The 17118-nt window shown below is 43.1% G+C and overlaps 1 protein-coding gene across 7 annotated transcripts in view; it reads right to left on the bottom strand.

The window, feature by feature from the left end:
* The window catches only part of TNC (tenascin C), a 94329-nt gene that overhangs the window by 48946 nt on the left and 28265 nt on the right, over nucleotides 1–17118 (bottom strand). For all 7 annotated transcript variants that reach the window (XM_064378524.1, XM_064378531.1, XM_064378541.1 and 4 more), the window contains exons 3-10: nucleotides 13670–15079; nucleotides 12036–12299; nucleotides 10492–10607; nucleotides 9571–9727; nucleotides 5559–5828; nucleotides 4291–4476; nucleotides 3932–4021; nucleotides 3064–3327 (exon numbers count right to left, since the gene is read on the bottom strand). In XM_064378524.1, the coding sequence (XP_064234594.1) occupies nucleotides 3064–3327; nucleotides 3932–4021; nucleotides 4291–4476; nucleotides 5559–5828; nucleotides 9571–9727; nucleotides 10492–10607; nucleotides 12036–12299; nucleotides 13670–15079 (2757 nt within the window). The remainder of the gene's footprint in view (nucleotides 1–3063; nucleotides 3328–3931; nucleotides 4022–4290; nucleotides 4477–5558; nucleotides 5829–9570; nucleotides 9728–10491; nucleotides 10608–12035; nucleotides 12300–13669; nucleotides 15080–17118) is intronic.

Below are 17118 nucleotides of genomic sequence, written 5' to 3'. Positions count from 1 at the left end.
ACTTTTAGTGTGGCGCCACATCAAGGAAAAGCCTTGCATTATGGCCCAATCCATTGCTAAAACCCTGGAATTCCCTGGGAAAAATTCCATTTTTTTTTTTCCCATAAACTCCACAGACCTTGAGTGGTGACTTGCAAACTTCTGCTATTAAGAATCCAGTGATACAGAGCTGGGAGGTTCTTTCTTCTGAGGGTTGAACCTAACACTCCGCAACATGTCAGGACTTACAGCCACCTGGTTCTTTCACCCAAGAGCTCTCACTTTTCCTGTTTTCTTTCTTCCTATATGCTTACCAAGCCCAGGTGCCTGGGCTTCTACTTCTTTACCTATTCTATGTAACACATAAAGTCCTGTTTGCCTCTTATGTCTCTGTCCAAAAGTGTCTTCCCATTGTAAGCCTTTCCTGATTCTCTGAAGTCAGATCCAGTGTCTCCCGTGCACTGGCTGCACCCTCTGTACCCTCAATCGTAGTGAGCAGGATGTTGTCTCAGCATCTGTTTGCTATACAGTGAGTTCCTTGGAGTCAAATACCAGTCTTCTTTGCTCTAGTAGCCCCAAAACTTAGCACAGAGCATGGTGATAGTATTCTATTGACTGAGTGAATGCAGAAGACTTTAAAAGTTAGAATTCAAGAGAGGGAAATAAATGTCTGCTTCACCTTAAATAAAACATTTTATATATATATATATGTGTGTATATATATATATATACACACACACACATACATATATAAAAATATATTCCTCCCCCTCCCCGGAGAAAGGGATAGGGTAAATATTTTGTGGACAGTGGAGAAGAACCAGCAAAAAGAACTTTGAAAATTTTTCCCACACTGAAGCATGTCTTTAAATATGAAACATGATATCTTTGAAATGGTATTAAGGAGGCGCGGTAGGGGAAATGAAATTACTGAGACTTTGGAATGCTGATATGGGGGGCTCACGTTCAGAAACAGAATAATTCTAGCTAGTAAATCTCCTGGTGATGGCCACGTTGTCTCCTTTCTGTAGTGGAGAAGCCCCACACCTCAGAATCTCCGGGAGATGATAAAACCTCTCCAGTGACTACTGAGGTGCGGGGGTTTCTCACTGGAGGAAGGAAGCAATGTGGCCATCACCAGAAGGTGGAGTGACTAAGGGCAATGGAAATCTCTCTTAGAAACAGCATTTATCAAACTCAAGGGACAGCTGAGAGAAAGGGGCAGAGGAGGGAGGAGGAGGACGAAGAGGAGGAGGGAGGGAGGAGGAAAGAAAGAGAGAAAGAAAAGGATTTTGTCTTTTGTGTATTTCTGATTCATTTGTTGCCCTTGATACTTTATAACAAGCTCATGTTTATAAAGCTGAAATATTTAAATCTCTACTGTAGATTTATTTCTTCTTGATTCTATCCCCCTTCTTAGTTTTGATTAAACTACTCTTTCAGAGCATCCTTGATTATCATCTTATAGTTGTGTGGGAAGCAGTTAATGCAGAGTCAACAGAATTGACCACCTGAACTCAGTTCAGACTCTGGCAGAGACTGCTCCTTGTCTGCCAAATTTCCCTTTTACAAATAATCTCAATTTTATGTGGAAGCAACATGTTTGGATGAAAGAGTACCTTTCCACGTCTCCCTTACAGCTAAGAGTGGCCAACGAACTACGGAGAAGTGATTGGTGGGGTTTCCAGAAAGACTCGCCTAGAAGGTGCTCTGCTTTGGGGGTTTCGGTTCTCCTTCTCTTATGCTGCCTAGAACGCAGATGTCATGGCTGTACTACAACAGCTGTGTTGTGACACCAAGATGACTTTGAGAATGGAAAAGAAAGAAAGAAAAGAAAGGACTAAACATGGTGGAAAAGAGACAGAAGCAGCCTGGGTGCCTGACAATTTGAAACTAAGTTATCCCTGTACCTCCCAGCTCCAGATTCATTTTATAAGAAAGAAAACCAACTTCTATCTTATGTAAATGACTGTGATTTGAGACTGAAGATCCTGCGACAAAGACTCTTCAAGCCATTTCCAAATATGCCCATTCTTCTAACCCTTTTCTTGCTTATCAAGGTTTAACTGGAATAATATCTCTGCCATGACCTCTTTGCCAGCTGCTCCTGATTTCCCGAGATCACTGTTGTTCTTGAGTTCTGTCTATATTCTGAGTATCTAGTCTTCTCCAAGCACTATGAGCAGGCACACAGGAGCGCACATAACAATGCTGACCCTGGGAACTACTTTTCCTCGAATATCAGCATGGTACAATGTAGGTAGCAGGTAGTCAGTACATGCTTACTAACTACATTGGAAGTAAAGACTATTACTTGCCAAACCCTGGAGAGGTGACATTTTCCACCTATACATTTTGAATATTTGGTGGCCAAAACTGAATGGGACTATTTTTCGTAAAGGAAGAAATATTTTTAAATCCTGATTGTCTCTTCAGTTTAGCCACCAAGTAAGCATGGGAGCAGGTTCAGTGAATAGGTTGCATCAGCCAGAATGTCAGGATTAAGCTGTTGTCATAGACAAACAAGGTTAATGTCCTAATGACTAAGAGAAAAGAGAAAATGAGAGGGCACCATGGAAGTCTCAAAGGGACATGTGCCACACTCTTCAGGGATAACACAGAAAGCAAAAAACCTGGAATAAAAACATTTTGTGGAAAATAATTGAAAAGATTATTACCAACATCTTGCTCATCTTTAAAAGAAATAAAATGAAGAGTAAATTCATTGTTAGGCTAAAAGAAGGAAATAGACAAGAAACAATTAAAAAGATTCTGTGAACACATAGTTAAAAAGAAAACAAAAATCATAGGCAAATGCAAACACAAATCCTGATGTTTTAAGTTCTTCTAGGAAGAGATATTTCAAAACCCCTATTGCCCAGTGGGAGAACTTTGCTGAATCAGTTGACAGGAGGCAGAAAAGACGAGTAAGCAGCCCTTTCAAAGTGGTGTTCAGGGGCTTCAGGCATGGAGAAAGTGGCTTGTTTTTGCAAATGGCTTGCTCATGTGAGGACAACCTGGCTGAAGAGATCTGAAAACCTCAGAATCAACCTAGAGTTTGGAGGAAGCTCAGGGCAGACTCACCAGTGGATGTCTTCAGGCGTGCAGGCTTGCTCCTGTGCCTGCCCTTCTCGGCTGTCAGGAGGATATTGTATTCCTGTCCTGGGCCTAGGCCTCTCAGGACATAGGAGGTGGTGTTTCTCGGCAGCTGGACCTCCACCCGCTGGCCTGTGGGGAGGCTGTAATTGAGGCGGTAGCGGTCAAATTTGGCCAACGGTGTCCTCCAGAGCAGGGTCAGGCTGGTCTCTGCGGTTTCAGAAACCCGAAGGTCCTTGGGTGCGTCCAATTCTGGGAGGAGAACAGAGATGAATGCTCTTCAGAGGTTGCAAGGCAGGGCTGCATCTGGGGCTGAAAGTCAACTGCTCTGGGCTAGAATCCCAGGTCTGCCACAGAGGAGCTGAGGGACCGCATATGATTCACCTCTCTGGGTCTCTCTTTTCACTTCTGTAAAACAGGTCTAATTATAAGGTCTAATTAAGACCTAGACTTAAACTATGATCCTGTTACTTATAATCTGCTTGACAGGGGTATAAAAGTTAGGTGTTTTCTCAGAGAAAACCCCACAGATGTGTTTGGACTAGACAATAGTTTATTTAAAAGATGCAATTAATTACCAATTTTAAAATGTTTGTGAATTTCTTATAGAGCCGGTTCCAATTTTTCTTTTAAAAATCTTCTGTCCCCCTTCCTGTACGGGGGATGATGTTGGCATCATATAGATGGACGGTGCTTATGTTCCTTTTGAATTTCAACATTGGGGCTAGATGGTACTACAGGGCCCTTTCTCCTCTGGGCTTCTACTTTTTCTCTTTAAACAGGTTTTGGCCACATTTGCCCTGTCTCGTCTGCCCAGCACCAGCTCAGTGGGATGGGAATCCCAGGTATGCCTCACCTGTGGCTGCGTTGATGGTTGCTGGATTGCTCTCCTTGTCTTCCTTCACAGCAGAAACTCCAATCCCATATTCAGTTCCTGGCCTCAGACCTAAGGAGAGAATGTGCAAGCTGAGATTCATCCTGAAATCAAAGGGACGTTCAGAGGATGATAAAAATGGCTTTGAGTTGGTCTCTGGAGGTTATAACCAATGTTCATAATGTTTTACAAACGAACTCGCTGCAGTCCAAGTAAGCGGGATGTCTGGAAATTGGACTTATTTCTGAGGGTTGCAAATGGGGACATGTGGGAGGAAGTGCCCATCCTTTAAGAGCCCTCTAGGGCTGGCTGGCTCAGGCAGGCAGAGATGCAGAGCTCACCTGTGAGTGTTGTTTTGGTTGTGGCTTGTTGGCTCTTTGGGACATCAACCTCAGCATGGTCCCCTCCGGAGATGGGTGCATACTTAATTCTGTAACTGTCAATAGCTGCCTTGCCATTCCTCCATTCCAGGGTGATGCTGTTTTCTGTATGGGAAACTCGTCGAAGATTCCTGGGAGCATCGAGGCCTGTTTGAGAGAAGAAGGAACATTGGCATTGAATATATCAGTTACAAGAGAGCAAGAATCTTTGACAGCTCAAGCTGACATATGAAAGGTACCTGTCGCTGGAGAGAATTTACAAAATTCTTAGCACACTCATCTGTCCTCATAGTTGATGTGCAAATCTAAACAAATGCTACAGATTTGGCACCTTTCCCTATTATCCTATTATGGATGACTGCAACAATTTAGCCATTTGTGTTTTTCTCAGAGTTTGTGCTTAAAGAACAATACAGAGACTTAAGAATAAGCTCATGAGAGCAAGAACTGGTCTTTTGCATTTTCTCATCGTATTTCTTTTCCTTTTCTTTCTTTTTATTTGTTTTTGAGATGGAGTCTCGCTCCGTCACCAGGCTGGAGTGCAGTGGTACAATCTTGGCTCACTGCAACCTCTGCCTCCTGGGCTCAAGTGATTCTCCTGCCTCAGCCTCCTGAGTAGCATGTGCCACTACACCCAGATGATGTTTGTATTTTTAGTAGAGGTGGGGTTTCACCATGTTGGCCAGGATGGTCTTGATCTGTTGACCTCGTGATCCGCTCGCCTTGGCCTCCCAAAATGCTGGGATTACAGGTGTGAACCACCATGCCCGTCCTCCTCATTATATTTCTAATAACTCACAAAGTGCTTACTGAGCTCGGAAAAAATATTTACTGAATGAAAAATGGACACTTCTGAACTTTAAAAATAATGCCAGAGGCTAAGGTGATAGGAGGCTCATTTGTCATATATGTTTACATATATTGTATTTTACTTCAAAAATATTTATTTGAACTTTAAGGAGAACTCTTGTCTGAGAATATCAGACCAGCATCTTCTATGTATGTCCCCCGCCCCCAAAGGTGCATTGGAAGATTATTTGGAATTTTGTGGGTTTTTTTGAAAAATTAATTAACAAATTGCTATTATATTTTCAAATCTAAAAGAGTAGAAATACTCTTACCATTTTTCTTACTGTAAAATGAACCTGGAAGACACCTCAACATGGAGTGGGATGGAAATTTTTCAATCTTTCCTTTACTGTATCTGTTAACAGGGGCAGGCCTTTTACCTGTTGTGAAGGTCTCTTTGGCTGGGTTGCTCGACATGTCACCTCTGCGGGAGATGAGGGACACCTCGTACTCTGTGTCAGGCTTCAGGTTCCCGATGGAGTACTGGTTCTCGTCCTCTGTGAGATCGATGGTGGTACGGTCGCCTGGCACATCTTTGATGCCGTAGGTCAGCTCAATGCCGTCGATCTCAGCCAGGGGCTTGAACCAGGTGATCAAAGCAGTGGTGTCTGTGGCATCTTTCACCTCGATCTGGCTGGGGGCATCCAAGCCTATGATGGGCAGAGGACAGAAAGAATGGGTTCAGAGGTCAGGGCCAGTGCCTGAGGCTGAGCAGAGACAGGACTTCGTAACTCTCCAGGCCTGTGGGTGAACACTTAGCTGTATACTAACCGCTTGACTTTAGTTTACCTGTCTGAACCTCAGTTTTTGGTTTGAAAAGCTCTAAGTAGGGATAATAACAGCTACCTCTAGTGTTTTTTGTTTTTGTTTTTTCAAATCTTAAGAGAGATAAAGCTTGCAAGGCATCTAGCACAGAGCCTGGTTCATGGATGTCACATAAAAAAAAAAAGGTTGTTCGGCCGGGCGCGGTGGCTCATGCCTGTAACCCCAGCACTGCCGAGGCGGGTGGATCACGAGGTCAAGAGATCGAGACCATCCTGGTCAACATGGTGAAACCCCGTCTCTACTAAAAATACAAAAATTTAGCTGGGCACGGTGGTGCGTGCCTGTAATCCCAGCTACTCAGGAGGCTGAGGCAGGAGAATTGCCTGAACCCAGGAGGCGGAGGTTGCGGTGAGTGGAGATCGCGCCATTGCACTCCAGCCTGGGTAACAAGAGCAAAACTCTGTCTCAAAAAAAAAAAAAAAAAAAAAAAAAAAGGTTGTTCTTTTGTTATTATTATTATTATTACTATTCTCATAAGTTGAGGAAACATGCTTTGGGGATACTTCATTTGAAAAAATGAACTTACTCTTTCTACATCTTTAATTAGGCAAACTTTCCTGGGTGGCTGAAAACTTTTCCATCGAATTACAAAGCAGAAAAGTGAGGCAGTAGACTTGACAATGTATGGAAAGTTATTCTTGATAAAAAAAAATTCACGCAAGAAAGTCATTGCTATTTCAAGCCTTGCCCATTTTTGCATGCTCATCTTGACTTTTTCTGCCCCGCCCATTCTGGTGTTGTACTTTGATAGACGCTCAGAGCTCTGGAAGCACATTATGCGGTTGAGCACCACCTGGTCTCTGCACATGCTGTTCTCTCATTTCTTCTTTCTAAGATCATACCTCTCTCCTCTAAAAATCTCCTGTGCATCCTTCAAAACCCCACTTAAATGTTGTCTCCTAATGAAAAGCCTTTTTTTTTTTTAACCCTGCTGCAGTCAGGTAAACACATATTCCATCCCTGTGGCTGCGGCTGTCCTCTAAGAGCATTCTAGTGTCATACATTTCTTACTGTTTCATAACAGATTTCTGTACTGTAGAATCAATTTAGATGGGGTCATTGATTCATTCAGAGAGGGAGTCTTTTTTAATTCCCAGCATAGAGACAGGCACATTCTGGGTATTCAGTAAATGTTTCTTTTTTTAAAAAATATTTGTGTTTTCAGCATTGGTTCAGTAAACAATAACAAGTGAAAGGAAATTGACTTTATACAGGGAATGAAAAGGAAGAGTAATTCGCAGCTGATTGTGAGAAAACTGCAGTCTGTTTTTGAAGTCTAGGTGTTCATACATCAGTCTCAGCTCACAGATAATGTACTTATCAAATGCGTAATGAAAATGATGCCACAAAAACGGACAGAAGCTGCCTGTTCTATGTTCTTATAGGTGCTAGCAAGCACCCAAACCGTACCTAGTCCCTTCCTTAGTACCCCTTTCATTAAAGAAGTTGGGATTCAGTCAAGGACACTGATACCCCCCAGATTTTGGACCCTTGAATAGCAGAAACTAACACTGCTCTGTTCTTATCAAGTGCAAACATGGTGCTTTGTTATTTATGTCTTGAGTCTTACGACAACCCCACAAGGAGAATACTGTAAACCCATTTTCAGCTGTTGGATTTGAAGCTTAAAGAAACAGATTTTTCCAAGGGGTTAGTGAATGATGAAGATGGAATTCAAACTCAGAACTGATTGAATCCAAAGCCATCCTTTTTCCCCTTTCTATGACAACACCTCTCAATATTGACCTCAAAAGTAAGTGTAATACCACCTTTATATAGATGCCAGAGAGAAGGAGCCAAAGGTGTTTTGAACTGAAAGTTTAAGGCCCTTTAAATCTGGAAAAAAAGGTTAAAAGTTTAAAGGCTTCAGGTATATCAGCAAAATGAACATGTAAATAACTGTCCCCCTATGTTGAAATTTATATGATTATGCAGCTTCAAAGGTGAGAATGTTTGTTCTGAAATAAGAAATAAAGCAGCCAATTCCCAAATTTAGATTAAAAAGAAAGAGCAGTGAAAAAAAAATCTTTTGTATTTTCAGTGCACCTCCTCCATAGCAACTAAGCATTTGCTTTGTCTTTTCTTTGTCTTTCTGTTGATCTAATGATTTTTTTTCCTGTTGGTACCTGCTTTTCTACCTACCACAGAGAGATGTTGTCAGGATGATGGAAAATGCTTGCTTATGAAGGAGAAAATCCGTGGAATTGGCTATGAGCTAGGCAAAATGTGCAAATATTTAAATGCAAGATGTTCTTTCTTGTCATTAGCAACTGATTTAACTTTTCCAACAACCCCTGCCAAGAAGAGTCAATTACTTAGAGTCTATGCATATGTTATCTTGAAGAAAATAAAGAGGTTTTCCTTTATGGAAGTGCAAAATTATGTATTTTTTTCTTTTTAAAAAACTTCAGCCTGTAATCCTAGCACTTTAGCAGGTTGAGGCAGGTGGATCACTTGAGGTCAGGAGTTCGAAACCAGCCTGGCCAACATGGTGAAACCTCGTCTCTACTAAAAATACAAAACAATTAGCTGGGTGTGGTGGTGGGCACCTGTAATTCCAGCTACTTGAGAGACTAAGGCAGGAGAATCACTTTAACCCAGAAGGCAGAGGTTGCAGTGAGCTGAGATCGCACCACTGCACTCCAGACTGGGAGACAGAGTGAGACTCTGTGTCAAAAAAAAAAATAATAATAAAATAAAATAAATTGCTTCCTGGTAGAGCAACTCCAAATTCAGATATTTTTCTTACCAAACGATCTAGTACTGCGAAATCCTATTCTACTCACAAGAAGTTCTGACATCATTAGCATTGAGTATATTTTTATTTAGGTTCCTATTGAAGAGATGGAATCAACATTCTGCATAAATCAGAGCCTAGTCAATGTTAGCAGAAACGGGGTTAAAGTTATAAAACTTACCCTAGCTTAAAGTTATGCTCCTGATAGTGTTAACTATGTGATGTTAAAGTGATTTAGCTTCTTTACAACTTAACGTTAATATTTTCCCCTCATCTGTCCTAGAACTGGGTGCTAATATTAAACTAGTGACATGGTAGATTGTTAGCAATGGGCTTAATTATCCATCTTCAGGTAGTTCATGCCCCTTTGAAAGGCGATTTTGAAACTCCTTTCATCAAGAGATGTATCTGTTTCTCCATTCCTTAAACATAAACTGGCCTTGGGATGTACTTTGATAGAAGTGATCTAATGCCAGTTTTGAACCTGTTCAACAGTTGTGTGAACAGGACCAGCATCCTGGAGAATGAGAGACCTGTGAAGCAGAAAGACACCATCTTGGCTGAGGCCATCTTAGGCCAATCCACTCCTTAACCACACAGATATATGAGGAGTGCAGTCAAGAACAGATAAACTGCTCAGCTAAGCCCAAACCTAGATCACCAACATGCAAAGAATTGTTATTTTAAACCACTGTCTCTGGACTTTTAAAAAATGTAGCAAAAGTTAAATAATATAGATGCTATATGAGAAGGCACTTTCTCAACCAGGAGATGCTATGAGGTACAATCAGCCTTATCATTGTAACAGGGGTATTAAAGGTGATACTCACGTGTGGTGGTCACCTTCTTCAGGCCAGGGCCCCGGGTATTGTTTTTCACTATGTGCAGAGATATCTCATACTCTTGCCCAGGAGCTAGACCGGTTTGCCGGTAAGAGGTCTCTGGCCTCCTCAGGCTTTTGGTGATCTCTCCCTCATCTTCTTTATTCTGAGAGATAGAGGGAGCTTGGTAAGACTTAGGGGAGGTGTCAGTCTCTTAATTTATGTGATTCACTCACTCTGTATTCAGTCATTCCTCTTTCATTTTTTCATCTATTCATTAGGCACTTACTATGCATCAGATCAGTATGTGAACTACTAAGATACAGAGATGATAATGACATTTCTCTAGTTTGTTTCTCCCTCTCATAAACCTCTACCCCTTTGTCATGCAAGTCAAATGAGAGAATGTGAGAGCCAAAGGACTTCTGAAGCCACAAGCTCAATCCCTCCTTTGGTAGACTGAGGCCAGCATCAGAGAAACAGGGTGATTGTTGGGTAGTCACACAGCTAGTTGGTGGCAGAGGCTGGGCTTAAATTCAGAGAACAAGTTCCCTGTCTCACATGTGCTTTCGGACCTGGAGAGAAGGGTTGCTCAAGTCTGACGTGCACCTGTATTTTGAGGGAGAGACCGTTTATTCTCTTCTTTGCCTCTGAGTAGAGATTTCCAAGGTGATGAGGGACAATTGGAACCTTGAGATGACAAGTTCTATTTGTCTAGACTCTCAGTCCTAAGTGCTATACTTTATGACTTATTAAAAGCAGGGGAAAACCAACATCCCTTAAAATATAGATGCTAATACAAAAGGTGCTAATTAGAGTCTTGTCCTCCACCAAAAGCTAAGGAAATTGAGTGGATACAAAAGTCTTCAGAACCCTTTGATCATTTTGAATCCTTGAGGTCAAATGGATCTGCTCTTTTGTACTCCTTACCATATTCCGGAAGATGATCTCCCAGGTTTCAAAAGCAATGTCTAGAGGATCCCACTCCACTTCCACAGATGTCTCCTTGATGGACTTGAATTTCAGGCCTTCAGGGGCAGGCAAGTCTATAAGGAACAACACAAATAGAATGTAAGGATAGGGCAGGTGTGTGGGTGGGCAACTCAGCCATGATTCCACTAAACCAGACCAGATGTCTGCAACGGTCAGGGCTGACAACCAGAGCAGGCGCCCTTTCACAGCTTCTTCTGGGATAAGGTCTACTATGAGGCTGTATAAAAATTAATATTAGAACAAACAGTATCATTAATTGTTTCTATTTCATATAGTGAAATCTAAAACAAACACAGGCTTTGTAATCAGCCAGACTTGGGCTTAGAATCTAAGCTCTACTATTAGTATCAATGTGAACTTGAGCAAATTGCATACAATACTCTACGCCTCAGTTTCTTCACCTAGGAAAGGAAGATAAATATGTCTACTTCTTGGGAATGCATTGAGGAGTGAGTGATGTACTCCCTGTAGACTGCTGGTCTTGGTTCGTGGCATGCAGAGCAAGTTCAATAAATGGCAGCCAATGTTATTATTATTAAGCAAGAAAGGGTCAATTTCTAGCCAGAGCTTGCTTTTAGATATGAAGGTAATTATATTGATGCTAAAATCATAAACCAGAATATTTCCACTTAAAAAAATAGATAGTGAGCTCCACTGAAAAGCAATAGAGTGGTGAAGAGCATAAATCTGCCAGGACTGCCAGGGTTAAAGTTTTGCTTCTACTACTTGTTAGCGGCATGATTTGGGATAAGATGCTTAACCTTTCCATTTGATGTGTTTCAATGTGTTGGAAAAAAAAAAAGATGCTTAACCATGAGGTCTCAGTTTCCCCATCTATAAAATGGGGTTAACAATAGCTCCTATTTCATATATATACTAACTCATAAAATGAGGACCCTTTTTTTTTTTTTTGAGATGGAGTCTTGCTCTGTTGCTCAGGCTGTAGTGCAGTGTTGTGATCTCAGCTCACTGCAACCTCTGCCTCCTGGGTTCAAGCTATTCTCTGCCTCAGCCTCCTAAGTAGCTGGGATTACAGGTGTGCACCATCATGCCTGGCTAGTTTTTGTATTTTTAGTAGAGATGGGGTTTCACCATGTTGGCCAGGCTGGTCTCTAACTCCTGACCTCAGGTGATCCACCTGCCTCGGCCTCTCAAAGTGCTGGGGTTACAGGCATGAGCTACCACAGCCAACCACATGAGGACTCTTACACTAATATGTAGTCTTCTTACAACAAAGTTTAGTACATAGCAAACACTTGCTAAGTGTCGCTTGTAATGATTCTCTCTGGCAGGAAGTATATAGGAGATCTAGGAGAAAGATTTTATGGAAAATGAGATATTTCTTTAAGAAGTGATTCTATGGACTTAATTCTAGGCTCTTACTTGGTGTAACTATAACAAACAACTATAGGATGGTAGGGGCCATGGTGAGGGAGGGCTGAGGTCAGGTGAGGCTGCCCGAAAGAGTTTTGCTCACTCACATGTGGCCACCCTGGCGCTGACAGGAATGCTCTTCTTGTTCTCCAGGATGGCGAATACCCGGATAAAGTACTCCACACCAGGCTCCAGCTCCCGGATGACGGTGGACGTCTGGTCCCCGGGCACACGGAACTGCATTTCCAGGCCACCCTCATGGGTGGGCGTGTACATGACGAGGTACTCCGTGACCCGCATCTCATTGTCCCAGGCCAGGTTGACCGTCTCTTCTGTCACTTCTGTCACGATGAGGTCTTTGGGAGGAGACACTGGCAGGAATAAGAAAGGACATCTGGGGTCAACGATGTGCCCAATAAAATCCCTCTAGGTTTGTTTCTCTTGACCTGTCTCTTCCACTGTCAGCCACAGAGGACTGAAGATCTTCCATTGTCTCTAAAATGCAGAAGGCATCAATGACCCCCTGCTGTGATCCATCTTAAGACCTGTGGTGGCTGTTCCTTAGTCCATTTCCTTCAGGCTGGAGTCCCAGGTCAGCCATGTGGCCTTTGGTGTTCTGGCCTCTCTAACTTTCTCTGCTCCCCGGGTCTTAGTTCAGATGCAGGCCGTTGAGATGGGAAAGTGCAGTCTCAGCCTGACTCCCTGCTCTGAACTGTGAGTTGCATGTCCCTAGCACTGGGAGGGTATTTTGGGCTCATCCGATCCAACGTTCTTATTTTACAGATGTGTGTAAGGCAGAATGACTTGACCAAGTTTGCTCACTTCATCAAGTTTCGAACTTAGGTCTCCTTCCTGCCAGCCTGGTGTTCTTTCCAACCAGGCTTCCCTGCTTGGGTCCCATTGAACGCAAAGCGATTTATTTATGTCTAGATACCAGTAACTTTAGTAAAGGCAAAAATTCTCCATTTTGACAATTGTAATAATGTGTGGAAGAGAGAAGTTCAAAGAAGACACTCATTAAACATGAGCATTATTTTTCTCTCCTGTGTTTTCATTTAACCAGAGTTTACTGAGCATTTACTATGTACCAGACCCCACACTAACTGCTAGAAATAATGCCTTTTTAAGGATAAGGAGCTTACAGACTTTTGGATTTAAAAAACCAACAAAAACAAAAACAAAACCAGTAACAAAAGACAATTAAAAGGCAGGCAATCTTGTGGATAATAGGCATTTTGTCCTTAGCTGAGTATGCATTTGAAATAGTTGTTTTTATGTTATGTCACTGCATATTCAATTTAGCTGAATTTTTACATCCATTCAAATAAAGAGATTTTGTTTACTGTTGGTTTAATGTCAGTGGAGAGTAGGAAGGAAAGCTAATGTTTAGCAAAAGAGAGGTTATCTCTTTATCTACCTCATCTTGGATAATAGATGTTAAACTCCGTGTAGATGAGTTAGGCAGACTCGAATACCAGCTCTGTGATGTGTCAGCTGTGTCCCTGAGACAATTATATTACCTCTCTGAGCCCTTCAAGCCCTTAAACATGTCACGTTGTAACAACTGAATGACAGGGCCCCCTTAAAGAGTCGTTATGGGTGTGTGTTTAAATGAATATATTGATATATACAAAGAATCAGTGTGTATGCACGTTTATAAATATAAACGTAGTTTTCCACCCCACACTAGGTGTCCACTCCATCATAGCCATCATCACGTGGTCCGCGCCCTGCGACTCACCCTCTGAGCAGTCTTCTCCGGTGTAGCCCTCATTGCAGATGCAGCGGCCTGAGATGCACTGCCCCAAGTTGCTGCAGTCATTGGGGCAGGAGCGCTGGCCACAATCCAGGCCTGTGAAGCCCTCATGGCAGATGCACTGGCCATCCTCACAGCGGCCATGGCCATGACAGTCACTGGGACATCTTTGCTCCTTGCAATCTTTGCCCGTGAATCCTTCATGGCACATGCACTGCCCGTTCACACAGCGACCCTGGCCATGGCAGTCATTCGGACAGGAGAGTTCTGCACAGTCAGGGCCGGCGAAGCCGTCCTCACAGACGCACTGTCCATCCACACAGCGGCCCCTGTTGCTGCAGTCCCTGGGGCATCGGCGATCCCGGCAGTCTTCCCCCATGTAGCTGTCATCACAGACACACATGCCATTCACACAGCGGCCGTGCTGGTGACAGTCGTTGGGGCAGCTCATGTCACTGCAGTCATAGCCCTTGAAGCCTTGCTCACATACACATTTTCCCTGGACACAGCGGCCCCGACTGTGACAGTCATTGGGGCACCGCAGCTGGTTGCAGTCCTCCCCAGTATAGCCCTCATCACACACGCACTGCCCATTGACACAGCGGCCATGGCCACTGCAGCCATTGGGACACTTGAGGTCCCCGCAGTCAGCTCCCGTGAAACCATCATCACATTCACACCGCCCGTCGACACAGCGGCCATGGTTATGACAGTCAGCAGGACACCTCTTCTCACTGCAGTCCACACCGGCAAAGCCCTCGTCACACACGCACTGCCCCTCCTCGCACCGGCCGTGGTCATGGCAGGCGTGTGGGCAGGTGAGCTTCCCGCAGTCTTCACCCGTGAAGCCTTCTTCGCAGTAGCAGGTGCCATTAATGCAGCGGCCCCGGTCGAAGCAGTCGTTGGGGCAGATGAGCTCACTGCAGTCCTCGCCCGTGAAGCCCTCATCGCACACACACTCATTCTCCACGCATCGCCCACGGTTGTAGCAATTGTTGAGACACAGAGGCTTGCTGCAGTCATCACCTGCAAAGCCATCGTGGCACACACACCAGCCATCTACACACGTGCCATGCTCCTCACTGCAAGGCACTGGGCAGACTTCCCGGCTGCAGTCAGCCCCAGAGTAGCCTTCGAAACAGATGCAGACTCCATTCACACACCTGCCCTGGTCGTTGCAGTCGCTGGGGCAAGCCAGCTGGCTGCAGTCTTCACCCGTGAAGCCCTCATCACAGATGCACTGCCCATCAATGCACTGGCCTCGAAGGTGACAGTTGCTTGGACATTCAGGCTCAGAGCAGTTGGGGCCTTTCCAGCCAGATTCGCAGACACAGCCACATCCTTCAGTGCTGAAGTTTCCCCGACCACTGCAGAAGGGCCTGGTGTCCACACGGCCTGCAACAAAAGAAATAAGTTCTCAGCCAGGCTCAACAGCCACATTTCTTGCTATCTACCCAGAGCACCCAGAATCAAATTTAGCTGAAGGATGGTTGCACCCTCAGGCTCCATGTGGCTTGATAACCAGTTGTTTAGTGTGTGAAATCAGATGAGACTCACATCCACTTACACCAGGTAGGGATTCATAATCTGGACTCCCTGAAATTATAGGCTTGTATGCAAAGACAGTGTGTGATTATGTGTAGGGGTGTGTGTGTTTGTAGGGGTGTGTGTGTGTATTTCTACCCCCGGGGAGTGGATTCTTAGTTTTTGCCACATTTTCAAGAAGTCTTACAAGCCCTGTGATGATTATGAGTCACTGCCTTGTGGAATGCATTATGCTGGGCTATGTTATTTCTTTAGTGCCTGATCAAGGCCAGGCACATAAAAGATGCCCAAGAAATAGTTGTTGAACTGAATGTAATTCTGTTTTTTTGATTCAATATCTACGCCACATTTGGGAAGGGATATAGACTCTCTGGAGCTCAGTTTTCTTACAGGTGAAGTTGGGCCAACAGCCCGCTTCCCTGGGGTATATTTGAGTTAAGTGAACACATTAAGAGCTCACTCTGTCCTTGTAATTTTTTCTGTTTTCTTTTCCAAAGTATTTTTGTGGAAGGTTGGCTCAAGTTGGTATGTGGGTTTATATAACCAAAACATTCTAATTTTCCACAACTAAAATGAGGTAGCTAAAGTGTGGCTTTCTGATTCTATAAGGACACCTTTCAGTTTGCCTCTGTCCCCAGAAAAGTATCTGCCTTTATCTTTTTTTTCTTTCTATCCTGAAGGCTAAGTGGAGGTCAATGTGAAGAATATGGGGTCAAGGTTGACATTACTTCAGCCCCTTAAGGCCTAAATATTGCCTTAGCTCAGTATGCAGAAGCCACTGGTCTGATCTCCATGGAGCTTAAGGAGAAGAAACAAAACTCACTTCTATAGTCTCTGAACTAGAATATATTCACTCTATATTCTCTCTACCTACAAACAGCTGTATTAATATATTTCATCTCCTTCTTGAAAGAAGGAAGAAAGAAAATTTTTTTTAAAGCTCATTTGTAAAGTGAGAATCCAAATCTGTACTAACCATTTGGTGGCGTGGGCCACATGTGGTTATTAGGCATTGAAACATGGCTAGTCTGAATTGAGATGTGCTGTAAGTGTAAAATACACATCAGATTCCAAATAGTATAAAATAATGGACTGTAAAATAGCCATTAATAATTTTTACATTGATTTCAGGCTGGAAAAAAACAGTATTTTGTCTATGTTGAATTAAATAAGAGATGATTAAAATTATGTTTACCTGTTTCTTTCTCCTTTCTTTAACGTGACTACTAGAAAATGTAAGATTACACATGTGACTCATATTTTCATTAGACAGCACTGCTTTAAGCAATCATTTTAAATCACTACTTAGCATTATTCCTACTGTGTATTCTCATCTGCATTTTTCCAGGGAGTTGACAGAAGTGGAAGATAAACTAACTTATGTCTAAAGAAAATGTTTTTAAAAATCTTCTTAGAAACCTAGAACCTGTCCTGCAGAGCCGTAGGAATATTTCACTTAGGGCGGTTAGGTCTACTCTCGAAATAATTGTTGAAGAATATTTTGGTAATTTTTTTCTGAGTGGCAGAAACAGAGATTTTCAGCTCTGATTTAAAGTTGCTGAAACTCCTGTAGTTTTACCAACTTTAGTACTGGAGATAAAGACATAGTTCCAAAGCAGCAAAATTCCTTGAAATGGGATGCATGTGGAGACAGGGCATCCATGGGAGAGTATGAGCTCTGGAGACACACAGCCACATGCAAAGCCCCTATCTCTTTCTTTCTTTTCTTTTCTTTTTTTTTTTTTTTTGAGGTGGAGTTTCATTCTGTCACCCAGGATGGAATATAATGGTGTGATCTTGGCTCACTGTAACCTCTCCCTCCTGGTTTTGAGTGATTCTCCTGCCTCAGCCTACTGAGTTGCTAGCATTATAGGCATGTACCACCACAC

Source organism: Aotus nancymaae, unplaced genomic scaffold, assembly GCF_030222135.1.
Source record: "Aotus nancymaae isolate 86718 unplaced genomic scaffold, 86718_ANA_hifiasm-v0.15.2.pri h1tg000003l, whole genome shotgun sequence".
Lineage (NCBI taxonomy): Eukaryota > Metazoa > Chordata > Mammalia > Primates > Aotidae > Aotus > Aotus nancymaae.
The sequence above is the reverse complement of the archived record's forward strand: the minus strand, read 5'-3'. Positions and strand labels throughout refer to the sequence as shown.